At 36.0% G+C, this 25,034-nt stretch overlaps 2 protein-coding genes across 3 annotated transcripts; both read right to left on the bottom strand.

Annotated features, from left to right (window-relative positions):
- Positions 1-850: 850 nt before the first annotated feature.
- LOC110796953 (inositol polyphosphate multikinase beta) lies at positions 851-3,992 on the bottom strand. 2 transcript variants are annotated; one of them, XM_056833155.1, is made up of 3 exons: positions 3,560-3,992; positions 2,317-2,372; positions 851-1,995 (listed from the first exon to the last, which is right to left on the bottom strand). In XM_056833155.1, exon 3 carries the CDS (start codon positions 1,918-1,920, stop codon positions 1,102-1,104), a length of 819 nt encoding a protein of 272 aa, XP_056689133.1. In that variant the 5' UTR covers positions 1,921-1,995; positions 2,317-2,372; positions 3,560-3,992; the 3' UTR covers positions 851-1,101. The 2 variants fall into 2 exon arrangements, with proteins under 2 accessions (XP_056689133.1, XP_021857745.1); XM_022002053.2 differs by lacking the exon at positions 2,317-2,372 and having other exon boundaries at positions 3,560-3,988.
- A 7,107-nt stretch (positions 3,993-11,099) lies between these two features.
- On the bottom strand, positions 11,100-19,744 carry LOC110796938 (guanine nucleotide-binding protein-like NSN1). Its single transcript, XM_022002026.2, has 9 exons — positions 19,521-19,744; positions 19,187-19,431; positions 14,195-14,294; positions 13,918-14,091; positions 13,206-13,429; positions 12,797-13,061; positions 12,222-12,401; positions 11,914-12,131; positions 11,100-11,814 (listed from the first exon to the last, which is right to left on the bottom strand). Exons 1-9 carry the CDS (start codon positions 19,537-19,539, stop codon positions 11,443-11,445), a joined length of 1,797 nt encoding a protein of 598 aa, XP_021857718.2. The 5' UTR covers positions 19,540-19,744; the 3' UTR covers positions 11,100-11,442.
- Positions 19,745-25,034: the final 5,290 nt, after the last annotated feature.

Below are 25,034 nucleotides of genomic sequence, written 5' to 3'. Positions count from 1 at the left end.
ATATCTAGGTAGGCAAGAACATGTCGTCGAGCTCAGTAACACGTGCTTGTAACCCGAGTGGGGACACTAAGGTGACGGGACAGGAATTCAATTGACTGGATCGGGTCTAAAGTTGGCATTATGTTCGCCCGCCCTATCCAAGTTGAGAGTTGGTTCATGTGGGTCTGGCGAAGGGTTGATCTTTATGGGCCCTAAAGTGGAGGGGACCGCGTGAGGCTGGTTTCACAGAGCAACGAAACCTCCCGCTCTTGTCAGTGGAAGGATAACGGGCTTGCGCCTCTAAGGCCCAATAGTATCCAGTTGAATGATCCTCCATTGGACCGTCATTTTTTTTTGACCGGATTTTATTCTTATGCCTATAAAATCTCTAAAAATTTTTTATCTTGTGGCAAGACTTCGAGACTCATATAAAGCTAATTTTAAAAGATAATAATAAACCTATAAATTCCCTTGCTATTTTAATAAATACCCTAATCTAGATTTAGTCTTAGAAAGAGAATTTTAAGTGCAATTTTAAGAAGATAAAATATTTCTAACACGAGGTCAAAAGTAGCTCATAATCGAGACTATTATAAGCATGATGCACCGAAAGAACATTATGTGCATACATAAAAGAACATGACACTACGACAAAATAACATAATATACTGCGACAATAGTTTATTATTTCACTATTTATTAAAAATATAAATAAAAAAATTATTCATGTTCTTACGTAACCAGATGTTCTTTTAATTATATACTAGTGTTCTTTTGGTGCACCATGCTCACTGTGCACCATAGTCCACCTTCTAAATTGCGCATAATACACACCTCGTTAAAATACTATATTCTGTCAAAAAATAAACAATTGATTACCCTGGTTTCTTTATCGAACCAGACAAAGGGGATTCATTAGTTAGCCAAAACAATGGAAAATATTGTACACAGATAAGAGTATAACAAACAAATGACCAGGAATAACATGACAAAACTGAAACTGTTTAAAATGTGACAATGATGCTTAGTCGATACTACAGCATCAACTCGATAACTCAACACTACAAATCTGAAAAGCATGAGGAACCTAAGCATCGTTAAGCCAGTCGGACCATCCAATCGTTAGGGTTTGGTAGAGTGTATTGCAGGTGTGTCTGAAATAAATTTGATTAAGGAGCAAAGACCACCCAAGAAGTTATGATCAATAACATCATTGCCAGAAAAAACGTGTGCAAAATCAATAAGCTTAATCATAGAATGAGGATTTCCACCTTTGTTTTCAGACTCACCATCATAGATTAACAGGATTGAGCAAGAATAGAAGTGAAAATCTGTTTGATCCTCAAACCATGACTTTAGCTCCAGCAACTGTGGGAAAATTCCACCATAATCAGAATTGCAAACTGATTGGTTGGAAGAAATGAGCTTCCTGAAAACTGATCTGACATCATCAACTGTAAACTTGTGAATTTGGTTCCTGTCAGGCTTCCAGTAACCAGAATTTTCAGCTTGGTATATCTGCAGACCAGATATCCTAAAACCCAAAGAAACAGTGGTTGTTCCTCTATCTTTTCTGAGGCACTTTGCAACATAGTCTTCAGATGCTTGAGGATACCATGTTCTTGATCCAATCTTGATGTCGATGATGCATGGTTTTACATAGTCAGAGACAACATCTTGCAGAACAAGATGAGGATGCAGTCCAGATCCATCAGATGCTTCAATATTTTGAGTACCATAATATGCAGGGAAGAAACGCAGAATTTGTTTCTTCACTTTCGTGTTAGAATGGAGGAGAGCATTATAGAAAGCAGCCTCTCTAGACCCTCGTTCGTCCTGCTGGAGAGGCTTGTAAAACCGCCCTGATTCATCTATTTGCGGGCCTAATTGCCCCCTCAGGGCCTGATGCCCGGCCACCTGATGATCTGGGAATTTCAGCATCTTCTCGTTACTTGATTGATGGAATATTTGAGTTAATTTAATTCTCTACACTTCAACTAAAGCTTGATAACTTTTCTGCACCATAAAAATAATATAAAAAGTCAAGGAAAATATGCCACACAGATTGGTTCCAAACTACTTCCAAATATAAGGAAGCAAGAAACATTGTGATTCAACATAGAAACATAACAACTTATCTTGGTTCATACTAAAAACTACCTCACCATCAAATTTTAAATTTCATTAAAATGTATTTTCCATGGAAATTTATCAAACTTGAAGAAGAAATAAGTTTGAACTTCAAGCGATTAAATACACAATTATTAGACACCAATAAGAAAAAGTTCCCCTGGCTGTTTAATATGTTCATCTATAGCACTATAGAAGTTGGCTTACATTATATACACTACGTAAAAGGCAGTTGGTTCAGACAAGTTGATTCAACCTTCCTCCTACAAAGTAAAAACAGGGACTCTGTAAGTTGTAATATAATTACTACTACAACGACCATTGCACTTCTACCTCAAGTCGCCATTACCTCTTGTAAACTAATAACACAAATTCTTATTTACAATGGGTGTACGATAAATATTGTACACCAAAGTAAAAGTTAACCCAAAATGCTTAAAAGTTAAGCTTATATATGTAAAAGTTATCTATTTTTAAGTGATAAATTTTTTCATTTTAGTAAAACTTATTTCTTCAAAATCACTAATAATGTATAAATTAATCATTTAACCATTTAAAATATTTATCTATCAATTTTTTTTTACTAATATAAAAGTTAATCAAAACTAGGTTAAAGTTACAAAGAAAAGGGTTAAAGTTATCTTGGTGTACAATAAATTTATTGTACACCTTGTGCGCGCAAGACCTTTTGAACTAATAATTATCAAGTGAACCTAGAGCGTTGAGGCCGTTTTCATATTTGTTCTAACCATTTCCACCAACATTGCACAAGCTCTCACAACAACAGCTTTCCTCAAATTACAACTCAAAACCAATCCATCTTTCCAAAATTACATGACCCTATAACTAGATCGAGTAAATGGCAAAATTGACATAGAAACATCCTAAGATTATTAGGATATCCACAAATTTGAGTTCCAACTCAAATCTACAACATTACCAAAATATTCTTTAAATAACTCAATATCCATAAATTTGAGCTCCAACTCGTCTCTGAGAGTTCATCAAATAACCTTAAGTTTCAGCCAACAATCAAGTTGCTTACTTGCATCAAACAAGCCCACAATGGAGCAAAATTAGATATTTTATTTTTCAATCATACAAAAGGGCATGTGAAAATCAAAGGACTTATTTAATTAATTGCCATCAATTAACAAGAATAAATTAAATTACAAAATTTCCCAAAAAAATAGAATCTTTCAACTTCTTGAACTAATGCAGAAAACATCCTCTTCTAAGTTCTAACAATAAAAATCAATCTTAATTGAGACAATTCATCAAACAACTTGTGGGCAATAAAACACAAACATGCAAAATATAATGAATGAACAACTCTCCAATTAACAAACATAGCTTCCAATTCACCAAACTATAGCATAATAGCAATAGTAATTAGCTACTTAAACAATATTAAAAGGAGATTACAGATGAGAGAGAAAAAGTGAAAAACCTTAATTAGTGTTCCTTGACAGATTTGGTATATCGACAATGAATCAGCATGCCATTGTTGGGTAGTCATGCATTTTAAAGAGGTTTCAGCTTCGTGGGGGTTTCGTTTCTCACAACTCACAAGTGTATGAAGTCTAAAACTTCCAAATTTGGAACCAACTCTAAATCTCTAATATACATATTGATAACATGAGTAACATGAAAGTGATGACACCCACATGTCACATGTGACAGGTCCTCTCCTCGACCTCGAGCTTCTACATGTACATAATACACCCCTTGTATACAAATTTATTTTATTTATGTGTCTGTAGTTTTCGAGATAAGTTAACAATTTTAACCAAAGAAATAATAAATTCACAGTATTAAAAAGTTTCAGATATTGTTAATTTCTTGTGGAATATGAGAAATTATACTACTCCGTCTCGTGAAAGTGGTTTGGAATGCTCTCCTATGGGATTGATGGCGGATTTTGAGCAGTTTTAAGAGAAGATCAATAGATAAAATTGTTCCGGTGTTGAAACAATGGGCTTCGAATGAAGGTCTTTGCTTGAATGATGTTGACAGCAAGCATGCTAGTAATATCAATAAGGAAGCTTCCTAGTACTAATCATCAAAAAAGGAGAATCAACATGTAAATTTGTGCACATGACAGTTTTGTCATCTTGTGTGTGCTGTCCTATGAGGTGTACTAGGTTAGAATATTTGATCAATGATTGTAAGGAATGAGCCGCACTATTTAAGAAGTGCTGCAAGCAACATTGAAGGCAGATTGAATGAAATGAAATCACTGCTTATTCTTCCCTACAATTCTGCTGTCTTTCTTCTTGTCTTTACTCATTCACAGTAAGCTTGTCTTCATGGTATCAGAGCTATGGCTCAGAAGACTGCAGAATATGTAGAAGCAAACGATTCATATATTCAATCATAAACACACAAACACATTTCTGAATCTCTTCTCTTCTCTTCTTTTCTTCTATCTTGAAAGCTTAAGCCTTTATCTGAAAAATGGCTGCAATAGATGTTAACAGTCCTTTGTACCTTCATCCATCTGAAGGTTCTCACTCAATAAATGTGGGAAAACTGACTGGACCATCAGATTACAGAACATGGAAAAGATCCATGGAAGTAACCCTCTCTTCCAAGAGAAAGCTTGGATTTTTGAAGGGAACTGTGATCAGAGAACCAGCAAAGGCAGAACAATGGGATACCTGCAATGACATGGTAATCTCCTGGATTTTTGCTTCTGTTTCTGATAATATAAAAAAGTCTATTATGTTCCTTAGCACTGCAAGAGAAATGTGGGTTAATCTGGAACAAAGGTTCTCTGTTGTGAATGGATCTAGAAAATACAAGTTGAGTAGAGATTTGTATGAATGTAAACAAAATGGCATGCTTATTAATGACTATTTCACTAGTATGAGTGTGATATGGGAAGAACTGGAATCCTTGAACAACTTGCCTAAATTTACAGTGTATAATGCTGAAATCAATGCCTTTTTGAAAGCCTTGGATGCTCAAAAACAAGAGCAAAAACTGTTTCAATTCCTTAATGGTATAGATGAGGAATATGGGCCACAGAGAAGCCAACTGTTGCTAATGAGTCCACTACCCACAGCAGATGTAGCTTGTGCATCTTTGCAGCAAGAAGAACAAAAAAGACATGTTCTGAAACACACTAAATTAGACATTGAGTCTGCAGCAATGTGTAGTAAACACACTGAAACATCTGCTATGTACAGCAAAAACAGTAGTGACAGTTGCACTGCTTGTGGTGTAACAGGTCACATAGCTGAGAAATGTTGGACCATTGTTGGTTATCCAGCATGGCATCCAAAATCTAAAAAATCCCAAAGGGGAAGGGGAGGTGGAAGATTCTCTAGTAATAGAGGTGGCAACTCAGGTCCATATAGTAAGTGGCCAAAGGGAAAGCACAATACAAGGTCAAACATGGCTCAGAATAGTCAAGGAAGTAGTGACAATGGAGCTATGACAAGTCAACAACTTCACCAGCTTGAACAACTTATCAAGTTGCTCCCAATTACTTCAAGAAACACAACCCAAGGTGGATCTGAAACTGAAGATGAAATTGATCACAACTATGCAGGAATGGTATCCTGTTATCTAGCAACATCAGTAATGAGTGAGTGGATCATTGACTCTGGTGCATCTTATCACATGATCAGTGACTTTGGAAAGTTGGATGATCCAGTGATGGCAAGAAACAGTCCAAAAATCAACTTGCCTAATGGTGAAACCTCTACCATTAGTCACACTGGAAATGTAACTCTCAGCAATGGGTTGAAGTTGAAAGATGTTCTCTATGTACCAGAATTCAAACACAATCTCCTATCAGTTAACAAGCTAGTATCTGAGGGTGATTGTAAAGTACAGTTCACACCATCAGCATGCATCATTCAGGATACAACTAGTGAAAAAGTGATAGGAATTGGAAAGGCACTACATGGTCTCTATTATCTGATAAATGAACCCTTGAGCTGTATTGTTGAGAAGATCAGATCTCAAGTGAAATACAAAGCTGATGATGAATTGAAGAGACAAACTCAAGCTAACAATGTAAACCTGAAGCTGGGAATTTCAAGTGTTGCTCCAAACACAGCTAAACCCTCAAAATCAGTGTTATGGCATCACAGACTTGGTCATGCACCATTGGAAAGGATCAAGCATGTGATCACTATTGACAAAAAGGATGCTCAAAACAATGGAATCTGTGTTACTTGCCCTCTAGCAAAGTTCAATAAACTGCCATATAAGGAAAGCAAGTCTCAAGCTGAGAATCCATTTCAGCTCATTCACCTGGACACATGGGGTCCATACAAAGTAACAACAAGAAGAGGACACAGATACTTCTTGACCATTGTGGATGATTGTACCAGAACAACCTGGGTTCATCTGCTGAAACTCAAATCAGAATTCTTGGAAGCTTTGCAAGAATTTGTGAACTTTGCTGAAAAACACTTTAACAGGAAGGTGAAAATTGTGAGAACAGATAATGCTCTAGAGATGGATGATGAAAAATGCAGAGAATTTTTCAAAGAAAAAGGGATCTTGCATCAGACCAGTTGTGTTGACAGGCCACAACAAAATGGAAGAGCAGAAAGAAAACATAAGAACATTCTGGAGATGTCTAGAGCTCTAAGATTTCAGGCAGGACTGCCATTGAGTTTTTGGGGGGATTGTGTGCTTGCAGCAGTGCATATCACCAACAGATTACCATCTGTAGTTCTGAACAATCAAACACCTTATGAGAGATTGTTCAATGCCAAACCTGACTACACTCAGTTGAAAACATTTGGTTGCTTGGCTTTTGCATACAATCCAGAGAAACACAGGACAAATTCAAAGCTAGAGGAGTACCTTGTGTCTTCTTAGGATATCCTATCAAACAGAAGGGATATAGAGTTCTAAATCTGATGAATAATCAGATGTTTGTGTCCAGGGATGTGAAATTTCATGAGCACATATTTCCATATGGTCTCACTGGTGATCAAATCAACAGCTTGCTACCTCAACAAAACATCAATGACACTGAGTGCAATACAGAACAAAGAAGAGATTGGGTTGACATTGATACTATTGATGATATGAATGGTACAAATAATGATGAAAATATTGAAGTGGAACCTGATACAGCAATACCAATCACTCAGAGTAGCACAGCTGCTCCTATTGTGAGAAAATCCTCTAGAAATACTAGAAAACCTGGTTGGATGGATAACTATGAGATCAACTATGCCTCCAAAATTGATCAAGTAGCAGAAACTCCAGCTAAACAATCTTACTTTTTCTTCTTGGCAAGAATCACTCAGGAAGACAAGAAACCTGATCCATATTACTTTAAACATGCTGTAAAGTCAGATCACTGGATACAAGCTATGAATGAAGAACTTGAAGCTCTTGAAGCTAATGGAACATGGGAAATCACTGATCTGCCCAAAGGAAAGAAAGCCATAGGAAGCAAATGGCTGTACAGAACAAAGTACACAAGAGATGGAGACACTGAAAGATATAAATCTAGATTGGTTGCTCTTGGCAACAATCAAAGATATGGGCTTGATTATGATCAGACCTTTGCCCCTGTAGCAAAACTTACCACTGTGAGATCTCTTCTTGCTGTTGCAGCAATGGAAGGTTGGTATGTAGATCAGATGGATGTAAAGAATGCATTTTTGAATGGAGACATTAAAGAGGTTGTGTATATGAAGTTCCCTCAGGGATATAGAGGGCCAGGTAAAAAGATAATCTCAAATCAGGGGGAGCATGTCAGCTATTGTGAGAAGAATCCCACTAAGGTATTCAAACTCAAGAAGTCTCTCTATGGGCTTAAACAAGCTCCTAGGCAATGGTTTGCCAAATTATCCTCAGCTTTGCAAAGCTTTGGATTTGATCAATCAAAAACAGACTACTCATTGTTCACCAAGTATACTGATGGTCACTTTGTTGCTATTTTGGTCTATGTTAATGACCTAATCCTGGCTGGAACATCACAGGAAGCTATTGATAATGCAAAGTCTCTTCTATCAGCTCAATTCAGCATGAAAGATCTTGGTGAACTCAAGTACTTCTTGGGAATAGAAGTAGACAGAACTCAACATGGGATATTCTTGTCTCAAAAGAAATACACCATAGACCTTCTGAAAGACTTCAATGCATTGCATCTGAAGCCATTGAAACTCCCTATGCAGACTCATCAGAAACTTCTAAAGGATTCTGGTGAACCACTCCTTAACCCAGAAATCTATCAGAGGTTGGTTGGCAAGCTAATCTACCTCACTCTTACTAGACCAGACATTGCATATACTGTGCATGTACTGAGTCAATTCATGCACTCACCAACTGTAACTCACTATCAAGCTGCAAGGAGAGTCCTAAGATATCTAGTGAGTTGTCCAGGTCAAGGAATACTTCTTGCTGCAAACAACAACACCATTCTATCTGCTTATTGTGACAGTGATTGGGCTGGATGTCCAGTTACAAGAAGATCCACTACTGGATTCTGTGTTCTGCTTGGCTCTTCCCCTATATCCTGGAAGTCTAAAAGGCAAACAGTGGTGGCAAGATCATCTGCAGAAACAGAATACAGGTCAATGGCTGTTACAACTTGTGAAGTTCTGTGGATTTGTGAGCTGTTGAAAGAACTAGGACTGAAGTGTCTAACTCCCACTATTCTCAAGTGTGATAACAAAGCTGCAATTTCTATAGCTGCAAACCCTGTTATGCATGAGAAAACTAAGCATGTGGAAATTGATTGTCACTTTGTGAGAGAGAAGCAACAATCTGGGCAGATACAACCAGAATATATCTCTTCTAAGGAGCAAGTTGCAGATGTTCTGACCAAAATCCTACCAGTTCATCAGCATAACTACCTTTTGCACAAGCTTGGAGTTATGCCTAAACCTCCACTCCAAGCTTGAGGGGGAGTGTTGACAGCAAGCATGCTAGTAATATCAATAAGGAAGCTTCCTAGTACTAATCATCAAAAAAGGAGAATCAACATGTAAATTTGTGCACATGACAGTTTTGTCATCTTGTGTGTGCTGTCCTATGAGGTGTACTAGGTTAGAATATTTGATCAATGATTGTAAGGAATGAGCCGCACTATTTAAGAAGTGCTGCAAGCAACATTGAAGGCAGATTGAATGAAATGAAATCACTGCTTATTCTTCCCTACAATTCTGCTGTCTTTCTTCTTCTCTTTACTCATTCACAGTAAGCTTGTCTTCAAATGAGTTGTGTCCGAATTTGCCTGCACAATGACAAAGTCACTAGTCTCGGGGGTGTTTCCGAGGAAAGCCTCTCCGATACCTAAGTAAGAACAATGCTCAAATTCTAGACAGAAGTTCTCTAGGGGGAGTATTAAGGCAGTAAATTGGACGTACCTTGAGGTGTGAGCCTCGGCGGCTTATTTATAGTGTTTGTGTAATAAATGCCCATAGGTCATTTATTGCCATTGGGCCTTGGGCCTTTGTTGGTAGCTGACTAGCCATGTTGAATAGAAATGGGTTTGATGTTGTTGTATTGAGCCATTGGGCTTTGGACTTAGTGGCCCAATTGGTATCCAATTGGGAGCCCAAACAAAAATTAGATAGTATATGGAGTAGTACATAATTTATACAATTATACACAAATTTAAAGGGACGTAACTAAAAATATACTGCCAATTTTTTCGCCCAAGAGGCGGACCACCCTAAGCCTAACTAACATCTGCTACTGTGTGGGATGACGTTCATGGAAAACTATTATGTGTACGGTTTACCTGCGACTTGTGTGATTGTGTCCATATATGACACGTGTGTCGACGTGTGAGGTACATAGGCCTTAATACGGCAGGAGTAACATGGTTTTTTCTCCCTGATACATAGTACAAGTTAAAGCACACGATTGAGTGAGCATTTTTGACAAATATAGAGAAGAAATTTCAAAAGCAACATTCTTGGATTAATTTAATGGAAAAAGACCAAATAACAATACAATTTGCAATAATTTTTTATAAAAGAATGTTGTGATTAGCAAGTGCTGAAATGAACTGATTCTTCATGTTTGAATTTATAAATAACCAAAAGTACAAAGTACTGAAGTAGTGATGTGATGTATTATGGAATCAGAATCATTATAAAATGTCAATGTTCTTCACTCGAAGATTACATTCATCCTAAAACCAATGTACTTACTACTACTGTACTACTCCATTTAGAATCTAAAAGAATTTGGCTGTCATAATTGAAGCACTATACAGGTCTGCAAGATCCTCCTTCGCAATAAACTAAGCGTTGAGGGCCGCCCATGTAAGCTCAAAATAATGTAAATTCGTTAAACGGTTACAAAAGCACCGGAATAAAATTTTCTATTGACGATCTTACAAATGTTAAGATAAAGCACTTTATTTTATTGAACATATCTCAACTTATTTCAATAAAGAAACAAATAAAAAAAAAAAAAAAAAAGTTTACTTCGTATAAGTTCAAATAAATTTTAGATATTACTCCTTCCGTATTTTTTTAAGAGATACACTTGTCTTTTCCGGCCGTATTTATTTAAGAGATACACTTGCCATTTTTAGCAACTTATCAACCCCACCATCTAATTAAATAATACATCTAATATACCCTATCACCCACCATCCTATTAAACAAATATTTTCATAAACTCACCCCACCCTCCACCCACCAAAATGACATAGTCCCCACATATTTAATTATTAAAATATCTATCCAACCCCACTTGCTTTATTATTTTATTTCATTCAATTATTCTTCTTAATACCCGTGCCCGGCCAAGTGTATCTCTTAAAAAAATACGGAGGGAGTAGCATCAATTAGTTCACGAACAAGCTCAACTCATTAACACTCCTCAAGTACCTAACCTTGTACCATGAAGCAAAGGAAGTGCCAAACAGCAACTTCTCTCATAGCAGTAATCTTTCGAAAAGATTTTCAATTTACTAAGAAAAACGAGGAGACTGCGGTGTCAAATGTTGAATGCGGAAAGTATTAACAAAGACTCAATATACATATCAGAAATTCACAACAAATAAATATGCATATCAACTTTGAATAATTTGCATTCTTTGTCTAAAGCAATTTCCTAACATAATTTTAAAACTACCAAAACTTTAGGATGAGCTAGACCTGATCAAAATATGGGCCAGGCCGGGTCAGGCCTTAAACATTCTGCCCAGTAGGCCGGCCGAGCCAACATATAACTAAAAATTCAATTTTGAGTTGCCCAAACTCCCACCAACAAAATTTTAAAATTAGACCGGGCCTAAAAAATCTGCCCAAAATCAGCTAATTAACGGGCCTGGCTCATGATGATCAGGTCTAGGATGAGCCAATGAATCAAAGAAACTGGACATGTGTGTTATCACTCATCGTCAAATTTTATGCCAGCCATTGGCACCTCAGCTTTGATTTCATCCTCATCGTCGTCTTCATCAATGTTCATAGATGATTTTCCTCGCTTGTAATCAACCTTAAAATCATAATCACCATCAGCATCCATTGCATCCTCTGAAGAAGCTTGCTTGCTGGCCTTTTTCCGTTTTTTCTTATCCGCTCGCTGCTTTTTTGTGTTGAGCATTCCTTCTGCATCATAAAGCTTTTCATTTTGCTTGCTTGATGTATTTTTTACCTTGGTCTTTCCTGTTTCCTCTTCATCAGCATCCATGATTTCATCCTCGCCATTTTCATCCAAATTATTACCCTCCTTGGTTGGTGATGACGGTTGTGGATCTTCCTGTTTGGTGAAAATGAGAAATATAGTTAAATGTCATACTTTTTCTAGAGAGAAAATAGCACTACTATATACAGAATACAGAATGAGAAAAGAGCAAACCTCGAGCATCTGTTTATCAAAATTCAATGGGCAATTTGGTGGAACCTCGACAGGCTGGAAATCATCGACTGACTTCAAGCTTCCAATGAACGTAGATTCAGTTCCATAGACCTCGTCTATATTGAACTCCTTACCAAGTTCTGAAACAATCTTTGTTTCGGAATCAGGTACTTCTCCTTGGTTCCTCAGTGGAGGCATAGTATAATAAGGAATTTTTCCTGAAAATTAACAAACGCAATCACAACTCTACCCTTCACAGATTGCTTTTACTTAGCGATGACCTAAAGTCATTTATTACGCAAGCATACCTTCATTCCAATCATGAAGAACAATCCTTGCAGCTGCATCAACATCTACAATGCCACCTTTCTTAAGTCTTCCCCTAACAGTTGCCACCTTGAATAGGAAATCATCCACTGTATCGAAGGTAGGGACCTTGTATAATGTGACTAGTACTTCGGCAGGGCAAAGGTTTAGTATTTCCTTCACTGCATGGGGGAAGATCGTGAATACAATTAATATCAAAATTCCAAAAACAAAAATTAACCTGTAACCAAAGAAGGGATGTTGGAACCTAATATCTTAAATATCAGACAGTACTTTCTTCCACAGCAAAATAAACAAAAACAATCATATCAAGTATTATTCACTTTAAGCATTAAGGGAGTATCCATTTCACATAAAACTTTTCAGACATTGCAGTATATTGGAGAGAATCGACGCCATGAGAATGGAGTTTTCTCTTGGGTGAATCCAAGATTGATTGGGACAGTCTTGTGGCTCAGTTTCAGAAACAGTAAGTAGAGTATTTTAGGCTATCATGTAACTTTGCATCAATAACAGAAAATATCAAGTGAAGACTGAAGATAGGTAATAGTATTACCTGGAGCAATCGGGTCTTCAAGCTTTTCAATTCTTTTGCAATTTCGAAGAGCTACAGAAGCATCACTCTGCCCAGATTTAAGCATAACAACCCCAGGGCAGTCCATCAACTTTACATTCTTATCCAACTGAACTTCTTGCAGTGACCTAGTTAATCCAGGAGTGGCACCAACATTAGCTACGTGGCTTCTCTTCAAACTATTGATGAGACTACTCTTGCCAACATTGGGAAGCCCCACAATGCCAACAGTGATTGACTTTTTGATCTGCACAGATCCCAAATCAACAAAGAACAGACAGTGATTATATGTTTTGATGACTTGTCAAAGAAAATACAACAATTACGTAGTTTAACATCAACTGATAGACATTGGTGGCTGGAAGCCTTTTCCTTTAATGGGCATTCTTACATCATGACTCCTTGAGTAATTTTTAAGCAACTTGATTAGTGTGTCTGCTCCAAGGCAGTCACTGGTCTGCAGAATGGTACTAGGTTTTGCAGTCTTTGAGGACTTTGAGGACTTCCACCCCAAATTTGATCTTTGCTCTTGGGTGCTGCATTTGAAGGCCACTGCTGGTAGTTCTTCTCTAAGATATTTTAGCCACTTTTCAACTGCTTCACGAGGTACAAGATCTGATATATAGGCAATAATTTAGAATACAGCACATGGATAACATGAGCAAATAATAGCTTTTTTCTGTATTAAATAACTCAGAGTTGAGGGAACACAAGGAGCAAAAATCTATCATCCAAATATTCTCAGGTAAATTGTACTGTAGTAAAATGACAGCATGACACCAACAGGGGTGTCACCCATTCATAAAACGAGAATTACTGAGCAAGGGACAAACTGAAGCTCCTCAGCCTCAAAGGCAAGCAGAAAGAGTCTGAATAAATCCAATATGAAATTCATAACATTGGCATCCAGCTTAGTTCATGTTTATGAGCATCTACCAACAAATTCACATGCTCCCAAAACCAAGACCATTAGACTAAAAGAAACATCTCAATATGCATGAACTTTTCATAGCATCCAACTATGATAAAGGAAGCAAACATTGACTACATATTCGACAGCTAGTATTACAACAAAACACCTGGAAGCCAAAAGAAAGACAAACCTATTTTATTCAAGAGCAAAACAAGCTTCTTATTGGGACCCGAGTTAAGGACCAATTTCTCCATGTCTACACATCTGGTACCAAGAGGATCACGGGCATCTAGAACTTCCAAAATAACATCAGATGCTTCGATGACCTTGACTAACTCCTTGTAAAAGGCTTTGTCAGAATTATCTGCAAAAAATTTAAACTATCACCACAGGAAAAAAAAAAGTAACGGAAAAGTTGTAGCATTGATGCAAATTTAAAGGTAGCAAACTCTCATATCTTTGCATACCTCGGCTTTTAATGAATTCTTTGGATGGATCAGCTCCCTTTTCCTCCTCAAGAGGTGTATCCTCAGTGTCTCCAAGTTTTCCTAACTTTTTTAGCCGGGCCTAAGAATACATTATGAAGCATTTGAGCATATCAGCTTAGGAATACATGATTAAGGTTCATTCTTGCAAAAGAGAGACAATACTTAAATGGAAAAATTACTTTAAATAATCCAACCTTTTGACCATTATCCGTTAATAATCCAACCTATCGATTATTATCTAATAATCCAACCTTTGCACCCCATTAATTTTTATTGCACCTAGCCGGTTACCAAACCGATACATCAGGTAAACTGTATACGTGTCAAGTAATCATTTGTTTATAAGTTTTTTTTTTTTTTAATATTATTTATTTTCCTTCTTCTTCCTTATGATTAACACCTTCATCACCTTCATCCGCCTAGCTTCATGGGGGCAATTTCTCATCCTTCCTCCTCCCTCCACTAATTATCAAAGTATATAACTTTTACCTCTTCATCATCTTCATCCTTCACAATCACATTTTCTATTTTAGAGGAAAACAATTTCTAATTAATTTTTGAATTTTGGGGAAAGTTAATGGGTTAATGGGAAAATTTTACTCTCAATTGGAGTGCAATTAATTGTGGGTTTTGGGTTTAAATTTTGTGGTTGGGATCATTGATGTTGGGCAGCTGAGATGTATGCGAAGGAGAGAGAAAAGAGAGGCAGAGAGGGGGAGAGGGGGAGGAGGAGAAAGCAAGATGAGATTTTTCATCAATTAGTTAGGGCAATTTAAACCGAACACCGCCTCCCTCTGCCGGCGTTCTATTGGCGACGATCACCACGATCCTACAACTTGATTCTACACGTCGACCAACACCTTCCCTTGCGTCGGCGCCCTACGAATGATTCCCTCTACTTCGTGAAAACCACCAAAACGCAAGTTCTGATTTTGGGAACTCCTCTCCCACTTAGACTAATTCCCAAAAGCTTTGACCCAATATATATTTTGGGTAAGTTGTATTGTTTTCCTCTTTTAGGTTTTATTATGGACATTTTGAGTTTAAAGCCATTGATGTAAGCTTGAAAAGCAAGAGCAGCAGTGTATTTGGGAAGAAGGACGAGTAGTTGTTTTTTTTTTTTTTTTAAATAAAAAAAAATCCGTTAGACCTGTTTTGCCGGTTGCAAGTCACTTGAGTGTAATAAAAGTTAATGGGGTGCAAAGGTTGGATTATTAGATAATAATCGATAGGTTGGGTTATTAACGGAAAATGGTCAAAAGGTTGGATTATTTAAAGTAATTTTTCCTACTTAAATTGGAAAATGCATTTTTATGAAGATAAATCAATCAACAAACCATTCTATACCACACTATCCTGGGGAAGGGATGAGTTAGAAAGTTCTGCCAGCATATTGAAGGAAATTAAACCTGCAATACCATCAAATGAGCCTTTCACACACCAACTTTTTCATTATTTTATTTTCAATGGCAGATTTCACATTCTCCCACATACACACTTCTGTATTGTTTGCATGGATGCTCTCAAAATCTTGTTTACCCTGTGAGCTTTTCTTTCTTCCTTCTCCTCACTTCTGTATTTCTATTCCTGCATGAGCCCATAATCCTTTGGTCATGAGTTTTTCTGAGTGAAAAACAGTTAAATGTGTCTGGACCTGACGACAGGAAACCTTGCAGGGACCAGTGCTACCTCCTGGTACATCTCCTTGATTCTGAGTTTCTGACCTGTCTTTTCAAGTTCCAAACTTCCTAACACATATAGAAAACAATGGGTTTCTTTTAACTTTTGAAATTGGTTGTGTAAAATCATTTTGGAACTATCAATAATTTGAATGATGGATGGGACACTTTAGGTGTTTTTCTTGCTATAGGTTTTGTTAAAGTGGCAGCGAGTTTGTTATGGCAGGGTGTTGGTTAGTAATAATTAGCAGTATTAGTTTTGCAACATTGTTGCGTGACAAAGTATCTATCCTGATTGTGGTTGAAGACTTGCAGCGTGGCAGTTGGCATGTAAGAAATGAAACTCAAAGGTTTCAGTTATAGCTTGTGTTAATCATTTGATGGCGGAGTCAATGATCTGATGTAGTTGCCAGTAGTAGAGAAATGATTGAACTATTATGAATTCAAATTGATGTGCACGTTGATTTTAGAGATGCTTGCCAATTTTTGCACGTTTATGAAAATGATTATGTAAATAAGGGCAAGGCTATGTACATTTGGACCTTCCCCAAACCCTGCACTAAATAGCGGGAGCCTTGTGCACTGGATACGAGTATAGGACCTTTATTATGTAAGTAAGATGGTCATGGTTGATGTTGTTTCTGGGTTGGGCTGTGGCAATGTACGTGTTTCCCTTGAAGTACAGTGTGGCTTGTACTTCCTCCGTTCCGCAATAGATGCATCGTTTCTCTTTTGGACACTATTCATTAACTAACTTTGACAATTATTCTTTCACATTATGTAAAAACAAACATAGTCAAGTGAGATCTTGTTAAATTCGTATCTATGTGAGAATTCCAAATGTCAATTTTTTATAATTTTTACTTACACGCAATTAGAGATATTAATATTCAAAGAAACATGTTGGGATACGTGAAAAAAGAAATGACGCATCTATTACGAAACGGAGGAAGTATGTTAGTCACAATGACTGGTAATCCTCAACCCTGCGGTAGCTAGAGCCACAGCTTTTGATTTATGATACGTTTGTAGTACACAGAATATTAATAATAACATGAACTCATTTGTCTCTCTGACTTATTGTTCTTTCCCTAGGAAACCTTTACTATGTTTTAACTAACTGAACAGCAACTGCAACTATTGATCTGTATACCGTGCATTTTTCTTCTGCTTTGATTGTACAAAGCTTGGATAGTGTAGTTAAATTTTGTCAAACCTGTCAGGTTAGACGAACCACCGAAGAATTGGTGGAATGCTCAGATACTTCTTCATTACATCACCAGGACCATGTTATTTTGAAAGGGAAAAAAGGCACTCTAGTGTTTTAATTTTGAAGTGAATGGAGTCAGTGCAGATGTTGGCGTAGGCTGTAGTTCGAAGTCTGTTTCTGGGGAAGGTTCTACTGCACGAGTCCTATCTGCTTCAACCGTTGTGCCTATAGTTCATACAAATGTGGCAAAGTGAAAGATCACTGATAACATTGATAAAGAATTAGTGGAATCTGATAATTACGGAAATTTCGTTGGTAAGAAGCTGATGAAAATTCAAGCAATTGAACCGACAAGGCGACAAGTGTCTGTGGTTAAACTGTACCACCAAGTGAAATTTCATCCGGCAAAATCCATAAACTGAGTGTTGAGGCGTTTCAATATGCGGATCATCAACTAACATGCAAAAGTCCTGTGGATGGGCGGACTTCAAGCATTTTAAGTGATTTTAACTCACAGAAAACTTCAAGTTCCCACACAAGTGACATTGTTGGAGGTAAAGTTCATGACAATAATAGGAGGGTTGAACTAAAGCAGCCAAATAATTTTGAAAGACAGAGGAGAACATTGTTGAGTAGCTGTGAGTGGCAGACCCAGGAGAAAGATCTATATGTGAAAGGATTAGAGATATTTGGCAGAAACAGGGTTAGTGTGCATTTACTTTGGCCATTTCACTTTTGTTTTCTTTCTTTAGTATTCTTGTAGGCCACACCCGGTGACCAGACGAGACTTTTTGCATCACAAAGTTAAGAATTTTACGACATTATTTTTGAGATTTCAGACTTTTAACTTTAGCGTTAGTGAAATACTCTTTTTTTTATATGCAAAGAAGACTACTCTTGGAGCCTTCTAACATTACAATACAGACCATTATAAGTATGAAGGCTTCTCTATTTTCTTCTTTTTTTTGTAAACAGTTTGTTAAGTCATTTTGGTAATCCTGTACTTGTGACTTTAATGGCCATGTCTTGTAATTCATATGTGCTTTATGGTAGAATTGTCTGTTTCAGTAGTCTGAGCTTGTGTTTTGTTGGATCATGAAACATGCCCATCTACACTTAAGTTCCTGGTAGTTACAATCTACATGCTCTGGCAAAAGAAGAGGATGAGAATTTTTCCGAGTCGTTCTCTTAGTATTGATGGTATTCTTAGACAAATCCAATATGTAATTTACCCAAAAAACGTGAGCGCCCCTGAGCGAGCCTTATTTGTACAATACTCCATATGAAGAAAGAAATAAGGGTCGAAGTTTTAGAAAGTTCTGCCAGCCTATTGAAGGAAATTAAACCTACAATACCATCAAATGAGCCTTTCACACACCAACTTTTTCGGTTTTTTTTTTTTCAATGGAAGATCTCACATTCTCCCACACACACACACACTTCACCTTATGTACAAAGCTTCTCTTTTCTTACTCCAAATTCATCAATCACAACTCTTCACCAAGATTAACTCTATCAGGATAAAATAACCACTCTCAGGCAGCTAAGCTAATCAACTAGGCACACCCAAAACACAAAAGGCAGCCATTCATACGTAGCCAAACTAATCGAACAAATTTACCAAACAACCAACACCTACCCAATTGGCCAATTACCAAATTCACCCAAATGATCCCAATAAAGCCTAAAAACAAACAATTTTTATACTAACATCACTTCTTATCAATACAAACCTATGTCACCCGGAGCCATGGTGGTACACGCCCAAGTGTCAAACATGGGCGTCTGATGAAATATTTTTTGCATGATTTTGAACCAAAATGAAATGTCTAAATCTCATACCATTGACAATGAGTCAATTTCAGTGAATTGAAGAGTCCAAGACTCTGAGTCTCTGACTAACGTAAACATTAGAATACAAACTAACATTTTCCAGCATAATACACTACAATATCATGCCCAGATCTAAATTACAGAGTTAATTACCAAAAGTAATCCATTTCAATTCTAAACCAAACAATATAACAAAAACCTCTACAACCCATAAATCAAAATCATTAAAACCAAAATAAAATGACATACCTTTTCTTTACGGGCCACTTTCTTCTTCTCTATTTCGTCGAGCTCACGAGCGCGGCGAACCTCAAGAGCTTTAAGCTCCTGCTCCTTGAAAGGCCAATCATTAGGAATACCAGGGTCTTTTTCAACCTTGGTCTTTTTGTGGAGTCCAAGTTTCTTTGCTTCCTTGGCTTTCTTCTTGTGATGCTCCTTCACTTTCCGTATAATCTTGTGCTTCTGCTTCAATGTAACCCTCTTACTTTTGCTCTCTGCAATTAAATAAAAACAAAATCAAAAGTTAGAAAATTCGAACGACCCATGAAAATTGAGGGGCTTATGGTTGGCTGGTTAATCTTACTTTTGCTTTTCTTCACCATTGGGTTTGATTGAGAGGTTGAAGATGGAGAACGGAGGAAGGAAGTGGTGAAGACTGAAGAGTTATTTGTAGGGGTTTGGCGGTCGACAGAGAGTGAGAGAGGGGTTATGGTTTAAGGATTCACACAACTCACAAGTAGGGGAGGTTTTGGTGAGGAGAGAGAAATGGCCCCGTTTGCCAATACGGGTCCAAAAAGTATTTGACGAAGGAGAAATCCAATATTGGATTTTGAGAAGCGTTTAATTCGGGTTCCTTTCGAGTCTATTCAGGTTAAAATGAGATTTTTTTTTTATTTTATATTTCAACACTAGAATAGAAGCCCGTGCGATGCACGGATTAATATTATTAAACTATCAATAATTGTAAATCTTTTTAGAGGGAAAGATAGAGTAGGTTATCAATAATTTTACTTAACAAACATGCACCGCATAGGATATAAATGTATCATAGTTTTTATTATTATAGAAGTCTATATTTTAAGTTAATTTATTAAGCAACTCCGTTATCTTAATGAAAAATGACGATGATAGTTTATCACCTTCAAAGTTAGGTCCTACGTACTGGGCTCCATTTAATCATTTTTGTTGATCTCCATTTAATCTTATTTTGTTGTAATTTGGTGTTTGCTTCCTATAACGTGTTTGGCTTTAGTTTGACAATAGTCCAATCAAGATTACCCCTTCTAATAAGGTAAAGTAATGCTAATAATTACAGAGTACTCCGTATTAATTAGATGTTTATGATTAGCTAGAGTTTTTTCTAAAAATATTTGTTAGAAAAATAGAATATGGTCATATGCTAAGATCTTCACCTGTATGGCTGTATTAATATTGACGCCCTTAATTCATACGATGGTAGGTCACATATTCAAATTCCCCTAATTCATTCGAACCTTTTAAAAAGTACGCACCAAAAAAATAATCTACAGTCCTATGATAAAGAATATTACTACAAACCAACTAAGATAATTTCAAAAGTTCAAGAACAATAGTTAATAGCGTAGGGGAAATTCTTCTTAAAACTCTATTGCAATACATTTTCTTAATCCCACAGTCACACACTAATATCAACATGATTTAACATAATTAGAAATTTATAATACACAATTAAATAGTATTAAAAAAATGTACATAATTATGAATAGAAATTAAATATAGGGATATTTTTATTATGACACAACATATTGTCATATACTCCGTATGAATTACGTGTTACAAGCAAAACAATTCGCTGCACAAGGCAGACAAATTCGTAGGAACTATTATACCCCTTGAAGCACCACGAACCATTGCATTTACACGCGCAACATAATCAAGCAAGAGTATACAATTGTCCACCTTCAAGTATACCTTTGATTTACATGCCATGACACCACACATGGATGCAAATCCACAAAAACCCACATCAAATTTGATGTTCAACCAAGTATTAAGGAAGGGGATTGTTTGTTGACTGCCATCTTTTAAGAAAGCATTACCTCGGAACCCACTTGTAACTGTGCAGCAAGCTCAGCCACGGCAATCTGACTGCATTCATGAAGTCTTTCATTGATTTCTTCAGCCATAGCATCCCAATAAGAATTTGATATAATTTCCCCTTGAATTAACATAAGGGCGGGATCATCGGAAACTCAAACTTGTGTTTGTCTCTCTACATACCCATAGTTGATTATAGCCTGATGAATTTATAAGAGAATTAGATACGTTTAATCACAATCCTTAACTTATCCGAGCATCGTTTGATAACATTTGAAATTCTATCTTATTTTTAAAACCGGATAATTAAATCTTTTTTCTCTTATTATCTTTTACTTAACACTAATTTATCTTTTTAATTACTTCTAACAAAATTTATCTCTTATTATTTATTTTATTTTATTTTAAAAATCTGAAATATATTATTCTTTGATGACGTGGAAATCCTACATGGCGCTCCAAATGCTCTCCAAAAAACTCCCCTTATAATATATATACTAGTGTTGAAGCTCGTGCGATGCACGAGTTTTTCAATGTGTTCTTAATATTTAAAATGTTTATGTAGAGCAACATCAGCACCAAGTCTTAAGACTTAAAATCTTGAAAAACTAAGACTCAACTTAAGACTCAATGTGTGAGTTAAATAATTAAAAACTTAAGATATTGTTTATTTTAGATGTTTTAAATGAGTTTGAGGGGTGAAGATCTAAATTTGGATGAGTTTGGAGAAGTCTTTACAAAATTTAATTAATTAAATATTAGTGAAAAGCTGACATGGCATATGAGAAAAGTCTTAAGATAACATTCCATTGATGTTGCTCTTAGCCATTCATAGGAAAACCGAGTTATGAAATTGTTAGTTCAATAATGGTAAAACTCGAGTTAGTTATTCATGTATTCTGTTTAATGCAAGTAGAATTCTAATGTAAATAAAATTCTATTACAAATTTCTTTCGTGGTTGCAAATTCAAGCTAATTATATAAATCCTATTCGTAAACTAATTAGACTCGTAATCACTTTTCAATTCCTTTACGCCCTAAGATAGAAATTGGGAAGTTATGGTCCTTAACTACTTATGGACTTGGCCTATATACTTGGCCTATATACTTGGCCCACGTGAGAAACCTAATGCTACCCAAAGTCAACAAACCCACACCCACGTGGCCCAATGCTTGGTGTCTTTGGGTTTTGGTTTTGGGGTTTAAGTTTATTCTATCACGAATATGCATATCTATGTAATTGTATAGAATGATTACGAATATGCGTATGTTGTTCTATCTATTCTTCTTCTTTGATTATTCTATTCACTCCCTATGATATTTTGCATTTGAGAAAACTCACTATTGTAATTCTATCTTATTTATTTATTATTTAAAAGGGGATAATTGTATCTTTTTCCGTGTTCTATCTAATTTTCTTCTTTGACTATTATATCCACTCCATATGGTATTTATCTATTTATCTTTTTTGATTATTCTATCCACTCCATTTATGGTATTTTGCATTTGAGAAAACTCAATCTTGTAATCCTATCTTATTTTTTAAAAGGGGATAATTGTATTTTTTTCTGTGTTTATTCTATTTTTCTTCTTTGACTATTCTATCCACTCCATATGTTAATCGTATCTATTTTTATTGTAATTTGAACCTTTAGAATACTCGCTATTGTAACTTGTACTCTTACGTAATTTGAACTTTTTGTAATTGGTTAAACCTTATGGATATACATGCACACAAAAGTGAAAAAAAATAAACAATTAAAACTATGTGTTTTGGTACCATGTTAAAAAGAAAATTAAAGAACACACCTAGCTATGGAGTATTGGAGTACGTATCTCATTCCTACAAATAAAACCTGCAAAAATCAATACAATATATAATCGACCGAGTATAGTTAGTGAACATATTATAGTTAGTAATATAAAAGAAATGAAGGATTAGATGGAAGTCTCAAAGGACTATATAAACCAACATACATAATTAAATTATATAAACAAACAAAAGAGATGATGTTGTTAATCAACTATACATTTATATATCATCTTGTTAATTTGATACAAAGTACAATCCCGTTAAATAGCCTTTTGTAAAATTATGTTGGAGCTTTGGAGGTGTAGGTTGATACACACCACTGCTTTTAAGCAATACGTGATAAACCAGTACGATATAATCGACCGAGTATAGTTAGTGAACATATTATAGTTAGTAATATAAAAGAAATGAAGGATTAGATGGAAGTCTCAAAGGACTATATAAACCAACATACATAATTAAATTATATAAACAAACAAAAGAGATGATGTTGTTAATCAACTATACATTTATATATCATCTTGTTAATTTGATACAAAGTACAATCCCGTTAAATAGCCTTTTGTAAAATTATGTTGGAGCTTTGGAGGTGTAGGTTGATACACACCACTGCTTTTAAGCAATACGTGATAAACCAGTACTATATTTCTCTCAAAACTCTATCTATCGATTTTTTTATCTTAAAATATTATGAAATAAATTTTATCTTTTTACCATATTTATCTATTTACTATTTTTTGAAAAAATAATTGATATTCGATTTTATGACTGGACTTTCTTACGTGGCGCTCCGAAATCTCTTTAAAAAACTCCCCTTTATATATATATATTAGATTTCGAATGTACGGAGTATTTTTCCAAAATGATTTTTGACCGGTTGATATCGAGTAAACTGTACTGAAGGTCCCTAAACTTTGCCAAAAGGAGCAGTTAGGTCCCTCAAGTTTCAAAAGGAGCATTTAGGTCCCTCAAAATGGATGGAAAACGCTGTTTTTTTGTTTTCCGTCACTAACGTCCGTTAAAATGCATTTAATAATATTAAAAATTATTAAAATAAAAGGAGAATTAATATACACGTAGATTAATGATTGAAAACAGATGATTTTGATGAAAATAAGCGTTTTCCAATCACTTAGCCTTTTCAACTTACTTTTTCAATGTGTACACGTGGAAACCCTTCCAACTTCCCTCGTTTTTTCTGGTTCCTTCCTAATAATGTTTTGGCGGTAATTTTTTACTGTTCCCAATCCTATTTCCCCCCTTTTCACTTCCTATTTATATGGTCCCCCCCCCCATTTTCACTCTCAGTTGTCTTTTTGCCATTTACTCACTCAAACACTTAAGAGAATTAGAAGTTATTACTCTGAGTTTTCTGCAAAAAAATGGGTTCTTGCGTATCAAACAAAAGGTCTGCTGATTCCAAGTGGGAAGCTCTCACCAGGAAGAGAACAAGAACAAGAATATCCAGATGGGACGAAGGTATTTTCATTCAATTTGTCGGTTTTTTCAATAAATGTTTGCAGTTGAGCCATGATAAATTAGGGCTTTTTTGTTAAGTAACTTTTTCCCAAAATTGGTGCATGCATGTTCTTGATCGTGGTGTTTTATATGTTAATTTAAACAATCGTGGGCTGATTTCGCATAATTTATCAATTGAAGTTGGAATTAGGGTTTCGTCCGTTTTTACTTTCCAATATTTAATTCGAATTGATGCTTGCATGTTCTTGAAAATGGTGTTTAATATGTTAAATTATACAATTGTTGCCTAACTTGGAATTAATTTAAACTAGATTTTGTAGTAATTAGGGTTTCACTTACTGTTTTTGATTCACTTAAATAAAAAACAAAGTTTGATTAATTCGAATTGATGCTTGCATTTTCTTGAAAATGGTGTTTCTTTAAACTATTGTTTCTTAATTTAGAAGTATTTTAATCTAGATTCCGTATAATAATTATGGTTTACTTACTGTTTTATTGACTTTGGCCGTTACTTTGACTTTAGGAGCCCATGCTTTAAGGGAGGCACACCCCCTTTGCCATCATCAGGACATTCTAATCACCCAGATCTTCCCCAGGCTGGACTGGGAGGGGCAGTCTGCTGTGCAGAGTGTGTGCAAGCAGTGGCGTCGGTGGGCCAAGCTGCAGTACCGCCTCCCATACCACTACCCTCAAGGATGCTACCGTGCATGGCTGCGTGAGTGGGTCATC

The sequence above is a fragment of the Spinacia oleracea genome, chromosome 6 (assembly GCF_020520425.1).
Source record: "Spinacia oleracea cultivar Varoflay chromosome 6, BTI_SOV_V1, whole genome shotgun sequence".
Lineage (NCBI taxonomy): Eukaryota > Viridiplantae > Streptophyta > Magnoliopsida > Caryophyllales > Amaranthaceae > Spinacia > Spinacia oleracea.
The sequence above is the reverse complement of the archived record's forward strand: the minus strand, read 5'-3'. Positions and strand labels throughout refer to the sequence as shown.

Coding starts and splice junctions, on each gene's coding strand:
- LOC110796953 (XM_056833155.1), bottom strand. CDS start 1,920: ATGCTGAAATTCCCAGATCATCAGGTGGCCGGGCATCAGGCCCTGAGG.
- LOC110796938 (XM_022002026.2), bottom strand. Junction 14,295..19,186: donor AAGTGGCCCGTAAAGAAAAG/GTATGTCATTTT, acceptor ATGTATTCTTAG/GCCCGGCTAAAAAAGTTAGG. Junction 12,402..12,796: donor TGAAGACCCGATTGCTCCAG/GTAATACTATTA, acceptor TCCCCCATGCAG/TGAAGGAAATACTAAACCTT.